The sequence below is a fragment of the Erpetoichthys calabaricus genome, chromosome 15 (genome assembly GCF_900747795.2).
Source record: "Erpetoichthys calabaricus chromosome 15, fErpCal1.3, whole genome shotgun sequence".
Lineage (NCBI taxonomy): Eukaryota > Metazoa > Chordata > Cladistia > Polypteriformes > Polypteridae > Erpetoichthys > Erpetoichthys calabaricus.
The window spans coordinates 18,350,904-18,365,334 of record NC_041408.2 but is presented as its reverse complement, the minus strand read 5'-3'; the positions used below and the strand labels follow the sequence as shown (position 1 = coordinate 18,365,334).

Below are 14,431 nucleotides of genomic sequence, written 5' to 3'. Positions count from 1 at the left end.
ATCCCCAAGGGGAAATTCACATACTCTAGCAGCAGCACACTGATAAAAACAATATTAATTAAAGAGTGATAAACACAGTGCAAGTTAAAAAGTGCAAGATGGAGAGTGTGAGGCGGATATAACAGTCAATAATGTTACCGTTTAAACATAACATTGTTGTTTTGTTGTGTAGTGGGTGCGGCAACGCACTGTACCAGTGCATACTCCCCAACTTGACTTGACTAGACTAAAAATTACAAAGAGTGCACAAAAATGACCTTCTACGTAGAGGAACTGTATAACCTCTGGGTGAGAGAAGTTCCTAAACATACTTATTTGTAATAAACAAAAGAAGCACAAAATGGAAGAAAAACAAGAAAAAAAGGGTTAGCCTAAAATGGCAACCAACAGCAAACTAGACCCAATCTCTCTATCTCTCTCTCGTGCCTACGTGACCACATGGTAATACCCAAACTATTCCGAAGCAACGTTTGCACTGTTTTATGTTTTTTGTATCTCACGCCCTCATACACCTTTATCGTAAGAGCATCCCTTATCTACGATGGAACGTTCAATCAGAAGAAAATATGAAGCTGGTTTTAAATTAAACATCGTTGAAGTAGTGAAATAAATTGGTAACTGTGCTGCTGCAACAGAATTTGATGCGTCTGAGAAACTGATGTGAGATTGTTGGAGGCAAGAAGATGTAAAAAAAAAAAAAAAAATATATATATATATATATATATATATATATATATATATATATATATATATATATAAAGTGTCGCATTTTTGAACAGGCGTGTAATTCAGGGTCTGATTTTATGATCGATTTTTTGGGTTTCAAGACCCAGCTTATATGTGAGTATATACAGTAGTTGATATCGAATGTATATTGTTCTCATGGTAGAAAAAGTAATGATTCAAAAATTCATTTTGTGGTTTTTGGCATTCATGTTAAATTGGTTCTGAAGGAAAAAGCTACGCATTATAAAGCCACAAATGTCAGTACTTTTCAAATCACATATTTCAGTAGCTGGTCTTTGATGTTTTTCAAAATCAGCAAAACAGAATACCCTTTTTAGGTTTAGTCTCAAAATGTTTTGATTGCCCCTTATAATAAATACTTACTAAAATAGGTTATACTTTTTAGAATTATGTTATTTGTAGAATTAATCTAACTTTTTTACTTGTTTGATTAGCATGTTAAAATATTGACACTTGTGACATTGTTGTTACAAATACAATTGTGTTCATATTTGGATATATTTTATTTTCTGTAGCTTTAGATGCCTCATGGGGCTAGTTTAACTCAAGGTTTTTCAAGGTGATAATCTTCGGAAGAGAACTTATGAGACTATTTCAAAATTACATGCCTCATTACTCTTGTAACAGCAGCAGATTTGTGAGGTTTGCAGCCAAATCAAATGTGTAAGACACGTGGGTATGCACATACTTAGCACCCCTTCTTGGGTTTGGCGTCTTTGTAAAGCGGCTCAACATTCTTATGCTAGTTAAAACTCACTATTGTGCTCAGAAAGACTCTAAGGGAAACTAAGGGATATTCTCCCACCATTCATCCTAAGCCTTTTTCTGACCTCTGCATGTGAGTGATTATGACACACAGTAATTTGTAGCTTTCTTGCAGATACTATATTCAGTCATTTATTTTTCTCTTTTAAGCTTTTAAGTATAAGTGGTAATATGCTATGAAATTGTTTACAGTTGATTTCCAAGAAAGGAAGAAAAAGTACTAAATATGTTATTATCTCACAGCAGGTACCTTCAAACAGTGAAAGTTTATTATTTTCCATGTCATACGCTGGAAAGCCCAGATAGACCGTGCTTCTGGTTTTAATTATAGCTGTCATTATCCAAGTGCCATGTCCTGTTGAGAGCCATTTCTCGCCGTTAAGTCAGGGCTAACTTAATGTGTTTAATTTTATTTCAAACATATAGAGCCCACACAAGAAAATGCAGTGGCTTTTTATATATTGTGTTGAGAATTTGAAGTGGGACACATTGTCCCACAGTGTTTTTTTTTTTTTTTTTTTTTTTTTTTTAACAATATTAATGTGTAACAAATGTAAAAAACTAGAAGAAAAAAGCACTAGGTCAAACTTAAAATAGTGTGTCTAAAGGGCATAAAGATTATTGCCAATATGGACCACCAGGGGGCGTACTGCTTCCCAAACCCCGACACAGACAGGCTGAGACACAAGGCTTTACCAATAGTACACCTTTATTTCAGTGGGGAAGTGTTTTTCTTTTGCTCCCCAGTACAAAGCACCAAAGATATAATATCCAACCCTTTCTTTTTTCTGTCTTTCTCTGTCGCCTCCACTCCTCCTCCTCACAAGCTGTGTCCTCCATCTCCCAGCTCTGGCTCCCTAACTGGTGGTCAGATGGCTCCTTTTATAGTGCACCCGGAAGTGCTCCAGGTGTTTGTCGACCTACTTCCAGGTGTGGTGGAAGTGGTTCCTCCAATGACTCAGCTGCACCTGCAGCACCCACAGAACCCAACAGGGCTGCTCCAAACTACAACTCCCAATATGCCCTGTGGGGATCTGGGTGCTGTAGCAACCCAGGATGACTGCCCTCTAGTGTCTTGGTGAAGATAGTGACTCCAAAGTGGACTTTCCCTTGGTCCTTCCACTCAGCTGGCATCCCACCCGGCTAATAGCTCTGGCCATCCGTCACACCAATATAATGTTGAAGAAAAGTGGTTGTTCTCATTTTGAATTACAGATATGTTAAACATTTATTTGCATCTGATTGGAAAATAGAAGGATATTTCTAAACTGCAACAAACACTTTCACTTTAATTTTTGCCCAAATGATGCTATGTTTTTGCATGGTGATGTCAAAAATGCAGACATTCTCCTTCCTGTTTCTGATACTCTTTCCTGCTTGTAATTTGCTTGTTTTCTGATATACCAGCCATTGTTTAGTAGTTTTCAAATGCTAATTCCTTACAATAATATTTGTTTCTGTCTCTCAAAGCTTTGATGTAAAAGAATGAGTCTCAACACACTGGAAAGGTTTGGGGCAGCCACCTGTATATTGTCCCTGGCTGCAAAAGGTTTAAGGAAAACACAAAGATGTTCTCTGCTTGAGTTCCCAAAATGAACTGAATTAGTCTGGCAAGATGGAGATTTTATAGGCAGTAAACCGGAAGTGATGCCATTTGACCGGAACAGGAAGTGGCGTCTGCCTGGGTGCCAGAACAGGAAGTGACGTCAACCTGGGTGCCGGAACATGAAGTGACGTTAAATCAGGCAGGTTTTCCCGTATTTGGTCTGCAGAGATAATAGAAATAGGTTTAGAGCACCCCGCCACCCTCTGGCCCGGCGGGTAATCACCTCCACTTGGTCCATCCAGCTCGCTCCTATTCCCACGTGTGTGACACTGAACATATGAAAGTTTTAAAATTTGGCTGTTCTCATGTGCTGCTTTTCTATTTAATTATCAGATTCACTGGAGTATTTAAATTCCTTTTATCACTATCCTTGTATGATGGAACTGGACAAATAAATTATGCTCTTGCTGTGTGCATTTATGGAATGATCATATTCCAAAAGATTGCTTGATTTTCATTTTTTGGAATGCTGCTCAGATTTTATATTAATCATGTGGGTGTGTTACTGATTAATGTGATCCTTTCTCAGTGTAGAAGCCACATAAATATATCCTGCACTTTAAACAAGAAAGCAACTTCCCATAAAAATGCTCTTCTTGTTACTTCTTTTTATATAAATAAGGTCATTTTTTTTCGAAACGAAGGCTAATCTATTCTTGTATCCCTTATTATAGCCAATAAATAATAGTGGCAATTTGCTTTATGGCTGTTTTTTAATACAGTAAAGTAAATGTTTGCACACCGTTTTAAAATATAAAGTTTACTGATGGTTCTCAGAATATACTCTGCTTCAGCAGGAAAAATCTATTAATAACAAGAGTACCAATTTTTGTTTTTACTTTTGCATATTTCACTGTGCAAAAGGTGTTAGTTGTACTCTTTTAAATCTCAGGTGGAGACCCAAAGGCTATGCCAGAGAAGAGCTTTTCAAGATATTGAAGGATGCTGTCGAAGATTCCTACAAAAGGCTGATTTATCCTTTGCTGTGCAGAACATATAGGCAAGTATTTTTGTTAAACTTTTACGTTTACTTTTATAATAGATTTTATAGGGGGAAAAACTTGGCTCATTGTCTTTAGATTTTGAAGTACCTTTCTCGTCAGCTTTTGAAAAGGGGTCCCCATGCCACCCTCACAATATGTACTAAAAATCTAGGAATTACTAAAAGACAAAGACTTAAACACATTGTATATTTTAGAATAAAACAACAGAAACAAGTAGGTGAATACTTAAACTGGGCTGTGACATCTTGAACTGAATTCAATTGCAAACAAAATGCTATAAGGAGCCTTACAGTCAGGTAATTGTGTTTCATTGACCTAATCTCTATATATAATCTTCATTTGGATCTTGATCTTTGTTTGTCCGCGAACGAATTAGAAGAAGAAGCACTAGATGGCAGTAGAGAGACAGCTAAAACATAGGCATAGGATTAAGAATCTCCTCCAGGCTTATACTACTGAAGACTGTAGTACTCCAGTCACACCTCAAAACACAGACATTCAAACTAAACATATTGTTGTGCTTTAAATTAACTAATCTTTATATATAATCTTCATTTGGATCTTGATCTTTGTTTGTCCGTGAATTCCACGCATGCGTAGACCACCTTCCAGTTTAGTACGTTGTTGTTACTCACGGATGTCAACAATGTGCCGGAATAACGAAAGGGGTGTTGGACAGTGTTACGCTGGTTAGCTCCTGAGGCCTGGTTAGAGAATGAGATTGCTGAAGATAAAAGGTACGTGCCTACGTAACATATGAATGAAAGAAAGACAGTGGGTAAAATGAATGACAACGTAACAGCACGTTCCGGAAATTATTATTGTTACGTTGTAGCCAGCGAGTGCTGCGCATCTCACTGTTGCACCCTGGCTTGCTCACATGTCAGTGAAATGATCCCTATTTATGCTTTAAAGAGCCTGGATACCTATGTGACCCCCTTTTATAACCATTGCTCCGTGTATATTGCCTTACTCTTTGGATTGATAGATAGATAGATAGATAGATAGATAGATAGATAGATAGATAGATAGATACTTTATTAATCCCAGGGGGAAATTCACATACAGCCACAAAGCAACCTGCGAGATTGGAGAAAGGTTGAGAAAAGATCGTGAGAGGAAACGACAGCGTCGTGAAAATGAGACGGACTGTGAACGGAGACAAGCAGAAATGCTCCTACACCACCACATAATTACTATTCGGACAGTGATTCCGAGTAGGCCGTTCCTATCGAATCAACGTCCAAGGGTTTTGTTTTGTAATTTTGTTTCCCTTATAAAAAATCATAATGCTGTGCGACGAAGGGCCCAGTTCATGACTGGCAGCCGCGTTTAAACAGGGAGCCCTTCACAGACAACTTTAACACGTGCAACGTAGTTAGGCGCACATGGCTAGTTTACATATACAATGATACACTCTCCTTGGCAGAAAGATTCTAAGTTAGCTAATCAATAATGAACAGTAGTGTAACAAAACAAAGTGACATCCAATGTACTATTTGCCTCATTTATAGTATTTGTCAAAGCTAAAAAGCCTCCTATAATAAGCGAGACTGTCATTTGTCCAAATCTGCTTTTTGTCAAACTATGGCAATGAGAGAAGTCAGCCGGTGATATTGGCAAGCCAGTGCTGTCTGTTCAAGTGAATTGTGCCTGTGTAGTTTATATCTGAAACAGCAATTGCTTTGGCCTAGAAAATGCATTGAAATCCTTGCATTATGAAAACAAGAGGCTAAACTCCTCTTGTTAAACCGTGTTAAAGCTTGTTTGCCTAGATGTTTAAGTCATGCAACGGCAGGGGTCTCCGTGCCATTGTGTAATGGATCATTTCAAATTGAGTCCAACATAGCCATGGGTATTTTGTTAAACACATATTAATTTGTAAATTCTGGACTGTGAATCAGACTTTGTTAGAATATTTTTCAGACAAAAAAGTTAAAGCCGAGTAAAAATAATATTAAAAAAAATGAAGATTAAACTGACATTTGTTTAATTGATTAAGTTCAGGCGATTTGAAAAGGTGTGTGTTGGAGTACTTGGATCACTTAGTGCTACTCTGAAAACTTTATTTATTTTATACTGAAAAATGCAGTGCAACCTTTGTTTCTTTTGCTACATTTTTGCTTCAGCCAGATGTTCTGCTAATGTGTTAGAAACATTTTTATTCTGTTTTGAGTTGCGGCCAAAATGAAAATATCTATCTACTATCTATTGACTTAATTTATGTATATTTTGACTCAGTTTAATTTTTGAATGTTATTGGAAATGATTGTATTTAGTAATAAAGTGCATCTTTTTACCTAGTTTAAAAAATAATTTTTTTGTGCATTATTTTTTTAATTCTTGACTTAATTTTCAAATCATAATAGAACTGAGAAGTCTAAAACCAAAATGTTTAAAGATCAAGTATGATACTTTCTTATTAGATTGTTTAGCACAGCTGTGTTGTACTTAAGCGCCTGTATTTTATTGTGACTTTTTATATTTTCTACTTTCTGCCACATATCAAGGTCTAATTTGACTTCAAGTGCCGAGAAAGAATCTATTGCAATGTTTGTCCGAAACCTCCGGCAACTGCTCCTCACAAGCCCCGTCAGGGGTCGATGTATCATGGGAGTGGATCCAGGCTATAAACATGGCTGCAAGTTGGCAATCATTTCTCCTACAAGTACGTAGTATTTTGGTAGGATTCCATGCGATTTCATTTTATTGTGTGTGGGATGGAGAGTCAAATTCAAGTTGAATTCTTTCTTTAAACTTGCTCATGCTGCAAACTCAGGAAATTTAAAAACTACTCTGCTTCTCTTAGGGTACATTGTAAATTGCAGGTTGCTTCATTTTTAGTATTCAGTAAAAGGAAGTCTATACTTCCCCTGGGAGGATGGTGGGGAGGGGTAGAGTATAGAAAAATGCACAACAAATCCAAAATAATGCATTGAAAGTGGAAAAAAATTAAATGCAAGTGCTTTGTTTTCATTCTCCAGAGCCTATTTAACTATACTTTTTATTTTCTGAAATGTGTTCAGTGCTAATTTCACATAAGTAATTACAGTAAAAGTAAGTTCAAATTACGCACATCTGACATATCTATGACATAAAATGATGTTTGTATCCTATGCATGTGCTGATTACCATAATCTCAACCTGCACACCTGAATTGCCCACTGAAGTGAGGTTTCTTATATGTGGTGTAGTATTGGATCGGTACTAAAATTTGGACTTTGGTATTGATACCACCTTTCAGACCTCAGTACCAGTACCAAAATGGTTCTGAAGCAAATAATGAATAGTTCCAAAACAGTCTCCCTGGGGAGCCATGCCATTGCATCACACCACTTCCCAATCGTTAATGGTAAAAATTCGGATTGCATCGAAGTAACGGCCAAGGGGTTGTATTTCAGGGTTGCAAAGGAACCAAAGCCTGAATTGGGTACAAACTAGGACCAAGTCCTGGATGGGGCTCTACTCCATCACACAACACACACTCATTCTCCCATCATGCAAATTCAACTTAAACATTGTGTGTGTCAGTATTTGAATTTAAAACACTGAAGTTTTGAGGCTGAAGCACTAATCAGTATTCACCCTCAATATTTGCTGAATATTTTTTTATTGCATGGCATACATGAAGTTTATCCATCTTTAACTTATGTAGTGTATGTTAAGAGGATATCATTCTACAGCCTTTTAGTTGAAGCTTTAGGTGTAATTTTAATAAGAATCTGAACAGATTAAAACGTTGTGTAGGGATGAGTGGTATGGCCAAAAATCTATATCACAATATAATTTAAAATGATCATGGCTTCAGTATATATCATGCTATAATCTAGGTGCTTATATCTTTAAGACCAAATCCAGTTTAGGTGCCTCTGTTGGACCAATTTCTTTGGTCAGCAGTGGGTAGTTCTCTTCTTAAGGATCATTTTAATCATCTAAGTAATTCCAAAATATTGTGCAAAATAATAAAATAAGAAAAACTGAACAGGAAATAATCATATATTGCACATGCCTTTTAAGACAAAAAATCTTTAAAAATGTGTATTGTATAGACAATACAGTACAAAATGAAACAAGATTGAGAATAAAAATATAAGTATTCAAAGTATTATCAATTACAGTCCCTTTGGTTCCATTTTGAACAAAAGCAAGCAAACCTAATTAGACTTTAATTTAATTTTTATTTTTTTATGTGCACTTCATGTTGTTACGCTGTGGACCCTGAGCTTCGCAATTTTGTCTGTCTGTATACTTGTACTGTATATGGTTGAGATGACAATAAAGTTCACTTTGACTTTAATGTTGCCTTTGAAAACATCTCTGTAAAAATGAAGAAAAATTATATAAAGACAAGCCTAAGAAAATTTACGTCTACATTGACAGAATACTACCTCAGTAGAGGTTATCAAAGCACGATATGCAATTTACTCAACTAAAGAAAACTTTCACATTTGTGACACTACTGAAATTAATTTACTTTCAATTTTCAAAATCCTCTTTCTGCAAAAATTGATGTTGGTAGACAATTTTTTAAAAAGATATTCTAATGAAGAAATATCATTTGTATGAAAAAAAAAAACATATTCCATTACCTTGCCTTCTAATGAGGGGTGTATTTATTACTATGAAATTCATAATTGATGATTATTGCTCTTGATATTGTAATTACGATTATTAATTTCATTTAGTAGAATGCCAATGAAATACATTATTTTTTTGTTGTTGCCAGTAACATATACTGTATTCTGTGCATAGTTCAAGAGAATCTCCACTTAGTAGTTTTCTGGGAGAACCACATAAAATATAGTTAATGTGAAATTGTTAAATGCTGGGTTAGTCAAACAATAATATACTTTCTTTTTTATTCTTTACGATAATGATACAAGACACTTATAAAATATTTCTTTCCTTACAGCATCTTAATAATTGTCACTAGTTTATCTACTTTATGTTCAGAATTTTATGCATCTCTGCATTATTTTTAGTTACTTCGTTGTTTAAAATGCACATGTGAGCATTCTGTAGGAAGTGTATTAATTGATAATGCAATGACATGAGTTTGAACCGACCCCTTCAAAAATCGATAGTTTTAAGTTATGGCAAGCAAAAAAGACGATGTTGCATCTTCATGTCATACAGTATACACAGTATAACAATGCAGAATACAAATATTAAAACATAAAACAAAAGTAGTCAGAGCTATTTGATTCTACTGTGCACAATTATTATTATAGAATGCATTTTCTTTGATACACATACTTTTATATAAATGAAATCACTAAAACACACTCACTCTCAGTTTTAGGGCATGTAAACTATGTGCTACTTGATTTCATTAAACCATTCAAATTTATCTACAGCAGGCTGAGGCCTATGTGGACTGAGCATGCGTCGTCTTTCCTAACCAGCTCTTCATTTTCTTTGTTGTGGGGATGTTGGGCAAGCTTGACGGTATTTGCTTTCTTTTTCCATCTCCACAGTTGGACCGCCACATGCCACATTGTGTTAGAAGTAACAAAGATGACTTCCTGTTATGCAAAACTGGGGTAAAAAATGATGTAGGAAAATTTCTCCCCTTTGAGAATGTGTCATTTCTACTGGAGTATCCTGCACCACTTGTGTGGTTGAAAGACAGCAAGAAACTAATGAACTATTTAAGCTTTTATTTTTCATACAACTTTTTAGGCCACTATAAAACAGAACACTATCAAGTATTTTTTCCTCAAGGTCAAGGGTTTTCTTTTCTGTAATATAGTCCATTGTAATAACTTCATAATTTAAGTGTAAATCAAGTTGGTGGTCATCCTTTTTTGATCACACATTGTGATTGGCACAGAACAGGTCTAGCAGTGAATAAACCAACAGAATTATTATCAATTCAAATAACCAGGTGTGATCATTGTATTTGTTTAAGCATAGTGTAGTGCTCTTAACTGTTGGGGAAAATATCTTTTAGTTTCTTGTAAGGTATGACAAAATAGGTAAGATCTAATTCATTTTAATTGTGTTACATTTTCACAAGACAAAAATAGAACCTGAATTGGCATAGATAATTTGCTAAAACATTAGTTCCCAATTGAACCCTCAGAGCAGCTTTGCCTCACTATTTGTTACAATTAATTGATCCTTCTGTGTCATATTTTTCAGGTCAGATTCTCCATACTGATGTTGTGTATTTACATAAACAAGGAAAAGATCGGGAAGCAGAAAAGATAAGGCACCTATTGAAATTACATAAGTAAAGTATCTCTTTATTACATGAACATGGGGTGTGATGGTCTTACCAGTTGCCTCTATTATGTTTCTCAGCATTTCTGTAAAATTACTATTATATATCTTGGAGCATACAATGTATGTATTGTATGTATGTACTGTATGTATGTATTATACAAAGTTATTTACAGTATATGTATGTACCATATTGTGTGGTATTATTACAAACTTCTTAATAAGCTAAAAAATCAAAGTTATGGAAGAAAAATAACCAAGCAGTGTATTACTTAGTTACTTACTTACTTAACCATTAATAATTACTTAATTATTGTTTGAGTAGAATAAATTATGGAAAGTACAGTCAAACCATGGTAAAAATAACATGTTTAGAGTTAAATACAGTAGAGAGGCAATGTAAGATTAATTACGATGATTGGTGGCCTTATAATTTTCATAGTGTGGGTGGGTATGCCATGGGATGGACTAGAATCCCATACAAGGTAGATGGCAGCTTTGCTACTGGAATATTTTAAGCTTCTTGAGATCATAAATTGGGTAAAGTGCATCTTGGATGGGTGAAAATTGACAAGCTAAAGTATAAATTGCTGAGACAAAGAGCAACTACAAAATATTTACACTGAAAATTTATTAAAAAAAATATTTAGAAGTTTGGAAATGAACCTCATTGAAAAAATTTGATTTTATTATTCTGCTTTTGTAATTTTAGGGGGATGGTTTTCATTTATATGTAGTATAACATTGTGTAGAGATAACAAAAATAGGTATTATGGCAGTTTAATGCTTTTTTTCTGCTGCCTACATTTTCATCAACATTTTAAAACATATTTACCTCTTAACTTTACCATCTATTAGACCTTTGTGTAAGTTAGTTATACAAAACCAGTATTGCCAGGTAGACTGATATCAACTCTGATTAGCATAACCAATTTCCTGATTCTTCTTGCAGTTGTTATACTGTTGTGATTGGAAATGGGTCTGCCTGCCGAGAGACAGAAGCATTTTTTGCGGAGCTCATTGCCAATCAATACTTCAGACCATTGGATGTTGTATTTTGGTAAGTCTTCTCGAAAACAATACCTTTCGGGGGTTTCTCACAGTACAATGAAGAGTGACTACATCTTTGATATGATGATGTGCTTCTTTGTCAATGGATGATTTTTTAATGATTTTTTTTTTTTTATATGTCACATTTAATTTACTTAATTAATCAAAGTGACTTACAAATTGAAGTGTTACTGTTTGTTGATGTATGCATTCTACAAATATTAAACTGATTAAGTGAATTTGTCAGTGTTACATAATATCCTCACAGGTTCTGCAGTGGTAGTGCTGCTGCTTTGCAGTAAGGAGATTGTGGGTTCACTTCCCGGGTCCTCCCTGTGTGGAGAGTGCTTTGAGTAGTGAGAAAAGCGCTATATAAATGTAAAGAATTAATTAACTCTTTCAGAGCTGATGTCTATTTTTGTCAAAAGGAGGAATTGACGATGGTAATTGACTGTAAACTGTAACAAAACCAACTGTTATTTTTTAGTTGGACTCTCATTGCTAGAAGGAAAGTTAGATTCATTGATATGACTGAGATTTTCTGCGCTCGCATGAGTAGCAAGGCGCAAACAACGGCAAAAATGGCACTGACATCTGGCGAGAGATCAAAGCGAATGCGTAAAGCAAAACATTCCGTGGACGACATTTTCCATATTATCTTTGAACTGGACTATGACTTGTCGGACTCAGATTTTGATACCAGTGATTGAAAACAAATGTGAGGTTCCAGCTTCAGCTGATTGGTCCCCAGCTAATCGTTGTACTAACATTGTTCGCCAGGGAGGACTGCCACTTAACAATGATAAGAAGTAGAAACCAGTTTGCAATGCACTGCGACTTTGTCCCAGCCACGCAAAGACAGCCTGACGCATATTCTTGGCATACTGGCAGCCACAGCATGCAGCAACAGATGTTTTATGTTGATTTCTGTGTGAAACCATTGCTTTTCAGAAACTGTTTTTTGGAAAAAATATTCAGCCCTCAAAGAGTTAAAGAATTATTATAAGTCAAGAATTGGTACTGAGCAAGCAGCATTACAACACCGCAGTGTCTTTGTTTCATTGTCTGATGCATTGTTTTTTTTGTTTTAAACCTACTTACAGTATTTAATCCTAATTATTAGAAATAATCCTGGTTTTAAGTCAATTCTCTATACTAGCAGACACAGACAGATATTTTCAATAAATGTTATGGATGCATCTCTTAGTAAATACCAGATTTAAAGGGTAAATAATGAGCATTTGGATTATGCAATCCCCGCTTACTTAAACAAACAACAAATGCTTTCTATGAATACACAAAACACGTCTGCATATTAATTTTAACTTGAGCAATAAATATACCAGGTGTGAATTCTGCTACTTGTGCCTAGCTATTTCAATCTGTTATTTCAGGAAATTACCAAACACTAAGGAAAATCTAACGTAGAAAATTTGTTTAGCCAATACTAGATGGGTCTTGATTTTATCCACCCTAGGATTACACCAGATTGACACTTGAAATAATATGTTTATCACTTTTTTGTGCTCTGTTTATCATAGTTTTTGTCGTTCTTGAGAATTAATCTGTAGGTGATGACATTATTTTTTGTAATGAGTCCTAGGTTTGAACATCCAATATGTTCTTAACCTTTTAAATGCTCCCAGAAGGTGCAATAGCTAATGTGAAACTAGGACTGAAGCACTTGGATCCTTTTTGTGGTGGTCGTGCTCTAACATAATGCAACATATATATATATATATACACATACAGTATTATTGTAGCATTACACTGTACCTGTAAGACTGCATTGAAGCATTACACTGTGCTTGTAGACTTTATGTTTAATACTGTATACCTTTTGTGTTTTCATACATTTGCCCTAAAAGAGTTTTTCCTTGTGTTTGCGTTAAGTGCAGTTTTGTATCTCTTGCCTTGTTGCCATTCAACTTAAAACACTTATTCCTTTAAGTTACTTATTTTATCCCTTAAAGCCATATTTAATCTTGTTATTGTAGGCCACCATAACATTGTTCAGTGCAGACTCCTTTATGCAGTCTGATCACTGACATTTTGTATGCTCTCTGTTTGTTTAAAGCTGTGGTATCACCCTGCCTTTTTTAATGAAGGGGTTTTTACTGTATTATCTGTGACCTGAAAAACAAACCCTGGTACTGGTACAGTGGCCTCAAGCACTGAGCCTGGCACTTCCTCACTGATCTCTGCGTTTTTCACTTTTGCTTGGTTGAATGATCCTGACTCTTTCTCATTGGCAAAATCTACTAAAAGTCACTGCTGGCATCTGCACAGCTCCCACCCCTAGCCATCCTGCTGAACTACCAGCCCCGGGCAGCTTTTGTCCTGTTAGAGAGGAAGTTTCTGATATAATTGTGCAGACGGCAGCTTAGTGCTCACCTCACCAAGAGATGCCAGCCCACACAAGAGCAGAACCTTCTTGTCTGAGAATGACTGCAGTCAAACAGGGGGGTAACTGCCTGTCATCGACAGAAACGGCAGGTGGCTGGGATCCAATGAAGACCTTCTGGCAAAAGGCTGTCTAAGCAGTTGCTTTACTACTGAGAGTAAACAGTTTTACAAGCCATCTACTCCGTCTGCAACCCCAGAATTGATGCTGTGCCCCTTCAGTTGTTGACCACCAGCTGTACTTGCTAACAGCCAGCTCTGGGAGACTACAGGATATTCAAAAAGTTGGTAATGACCACCTTGCACGTACAGATTAATCTCAAACTTGTGTTTCAAAAATGTTTTCGTAGCATTTTGGGGCACTATGGGTTAACCCAGAATTGGGCTTCGTTTAACCCTTATGTGTTCTACATTTAGCACTGCAGATGTACAGTTTAGCACTGCTACATAAATCTGTTCCTACAGAGTAAAAATCGAATTACTTTGCATAGTCTTTAACATGAAATGCTCAAGGTGTTATTTACAGAGTAATGCTTATATAAAGTAAAATGACAGTGACTATTACTAGGATATTGCAAAATTTGAGTTATGTATTATTATTATTATTATTATTATTAACATCAGCAGTATA

General features: G+C 35.7%; 1 protein-coding gene across 2 annotated transcripts in view; it reads left to right on the top strand.

Moving 5' to 3' along the window:
- The window catches only part of srbd1 (S1 RNA binding domain 1), a 427,205-nt gene that overhangs the window by 118,020 nt on the left and 294,754 nt on the right, over positions 1-14,431 (top strand). For both annotated transcript variants that reach the window (XM_051919628.1, XM_028820290.2), the window contains exons 11-14: positions 4,011-4,118; positions 6,633-6,790; positions 10,267-10,357; positions 11,300-11,407. In XM_051919628.1, coding sequence (XP_051775588.1) covers positions 4,011-4,118; positions 6,633-6,790; positions 10,267-10,357; positions 11,300-11,407 — 465 coding nt within the window. The remainder of the gene's footprint in view (positions 1-4,010; positions 4,119-6,632; positions 6,791-10,266; positions 10,358-11,299; positions 11,408-14,431) is intronic.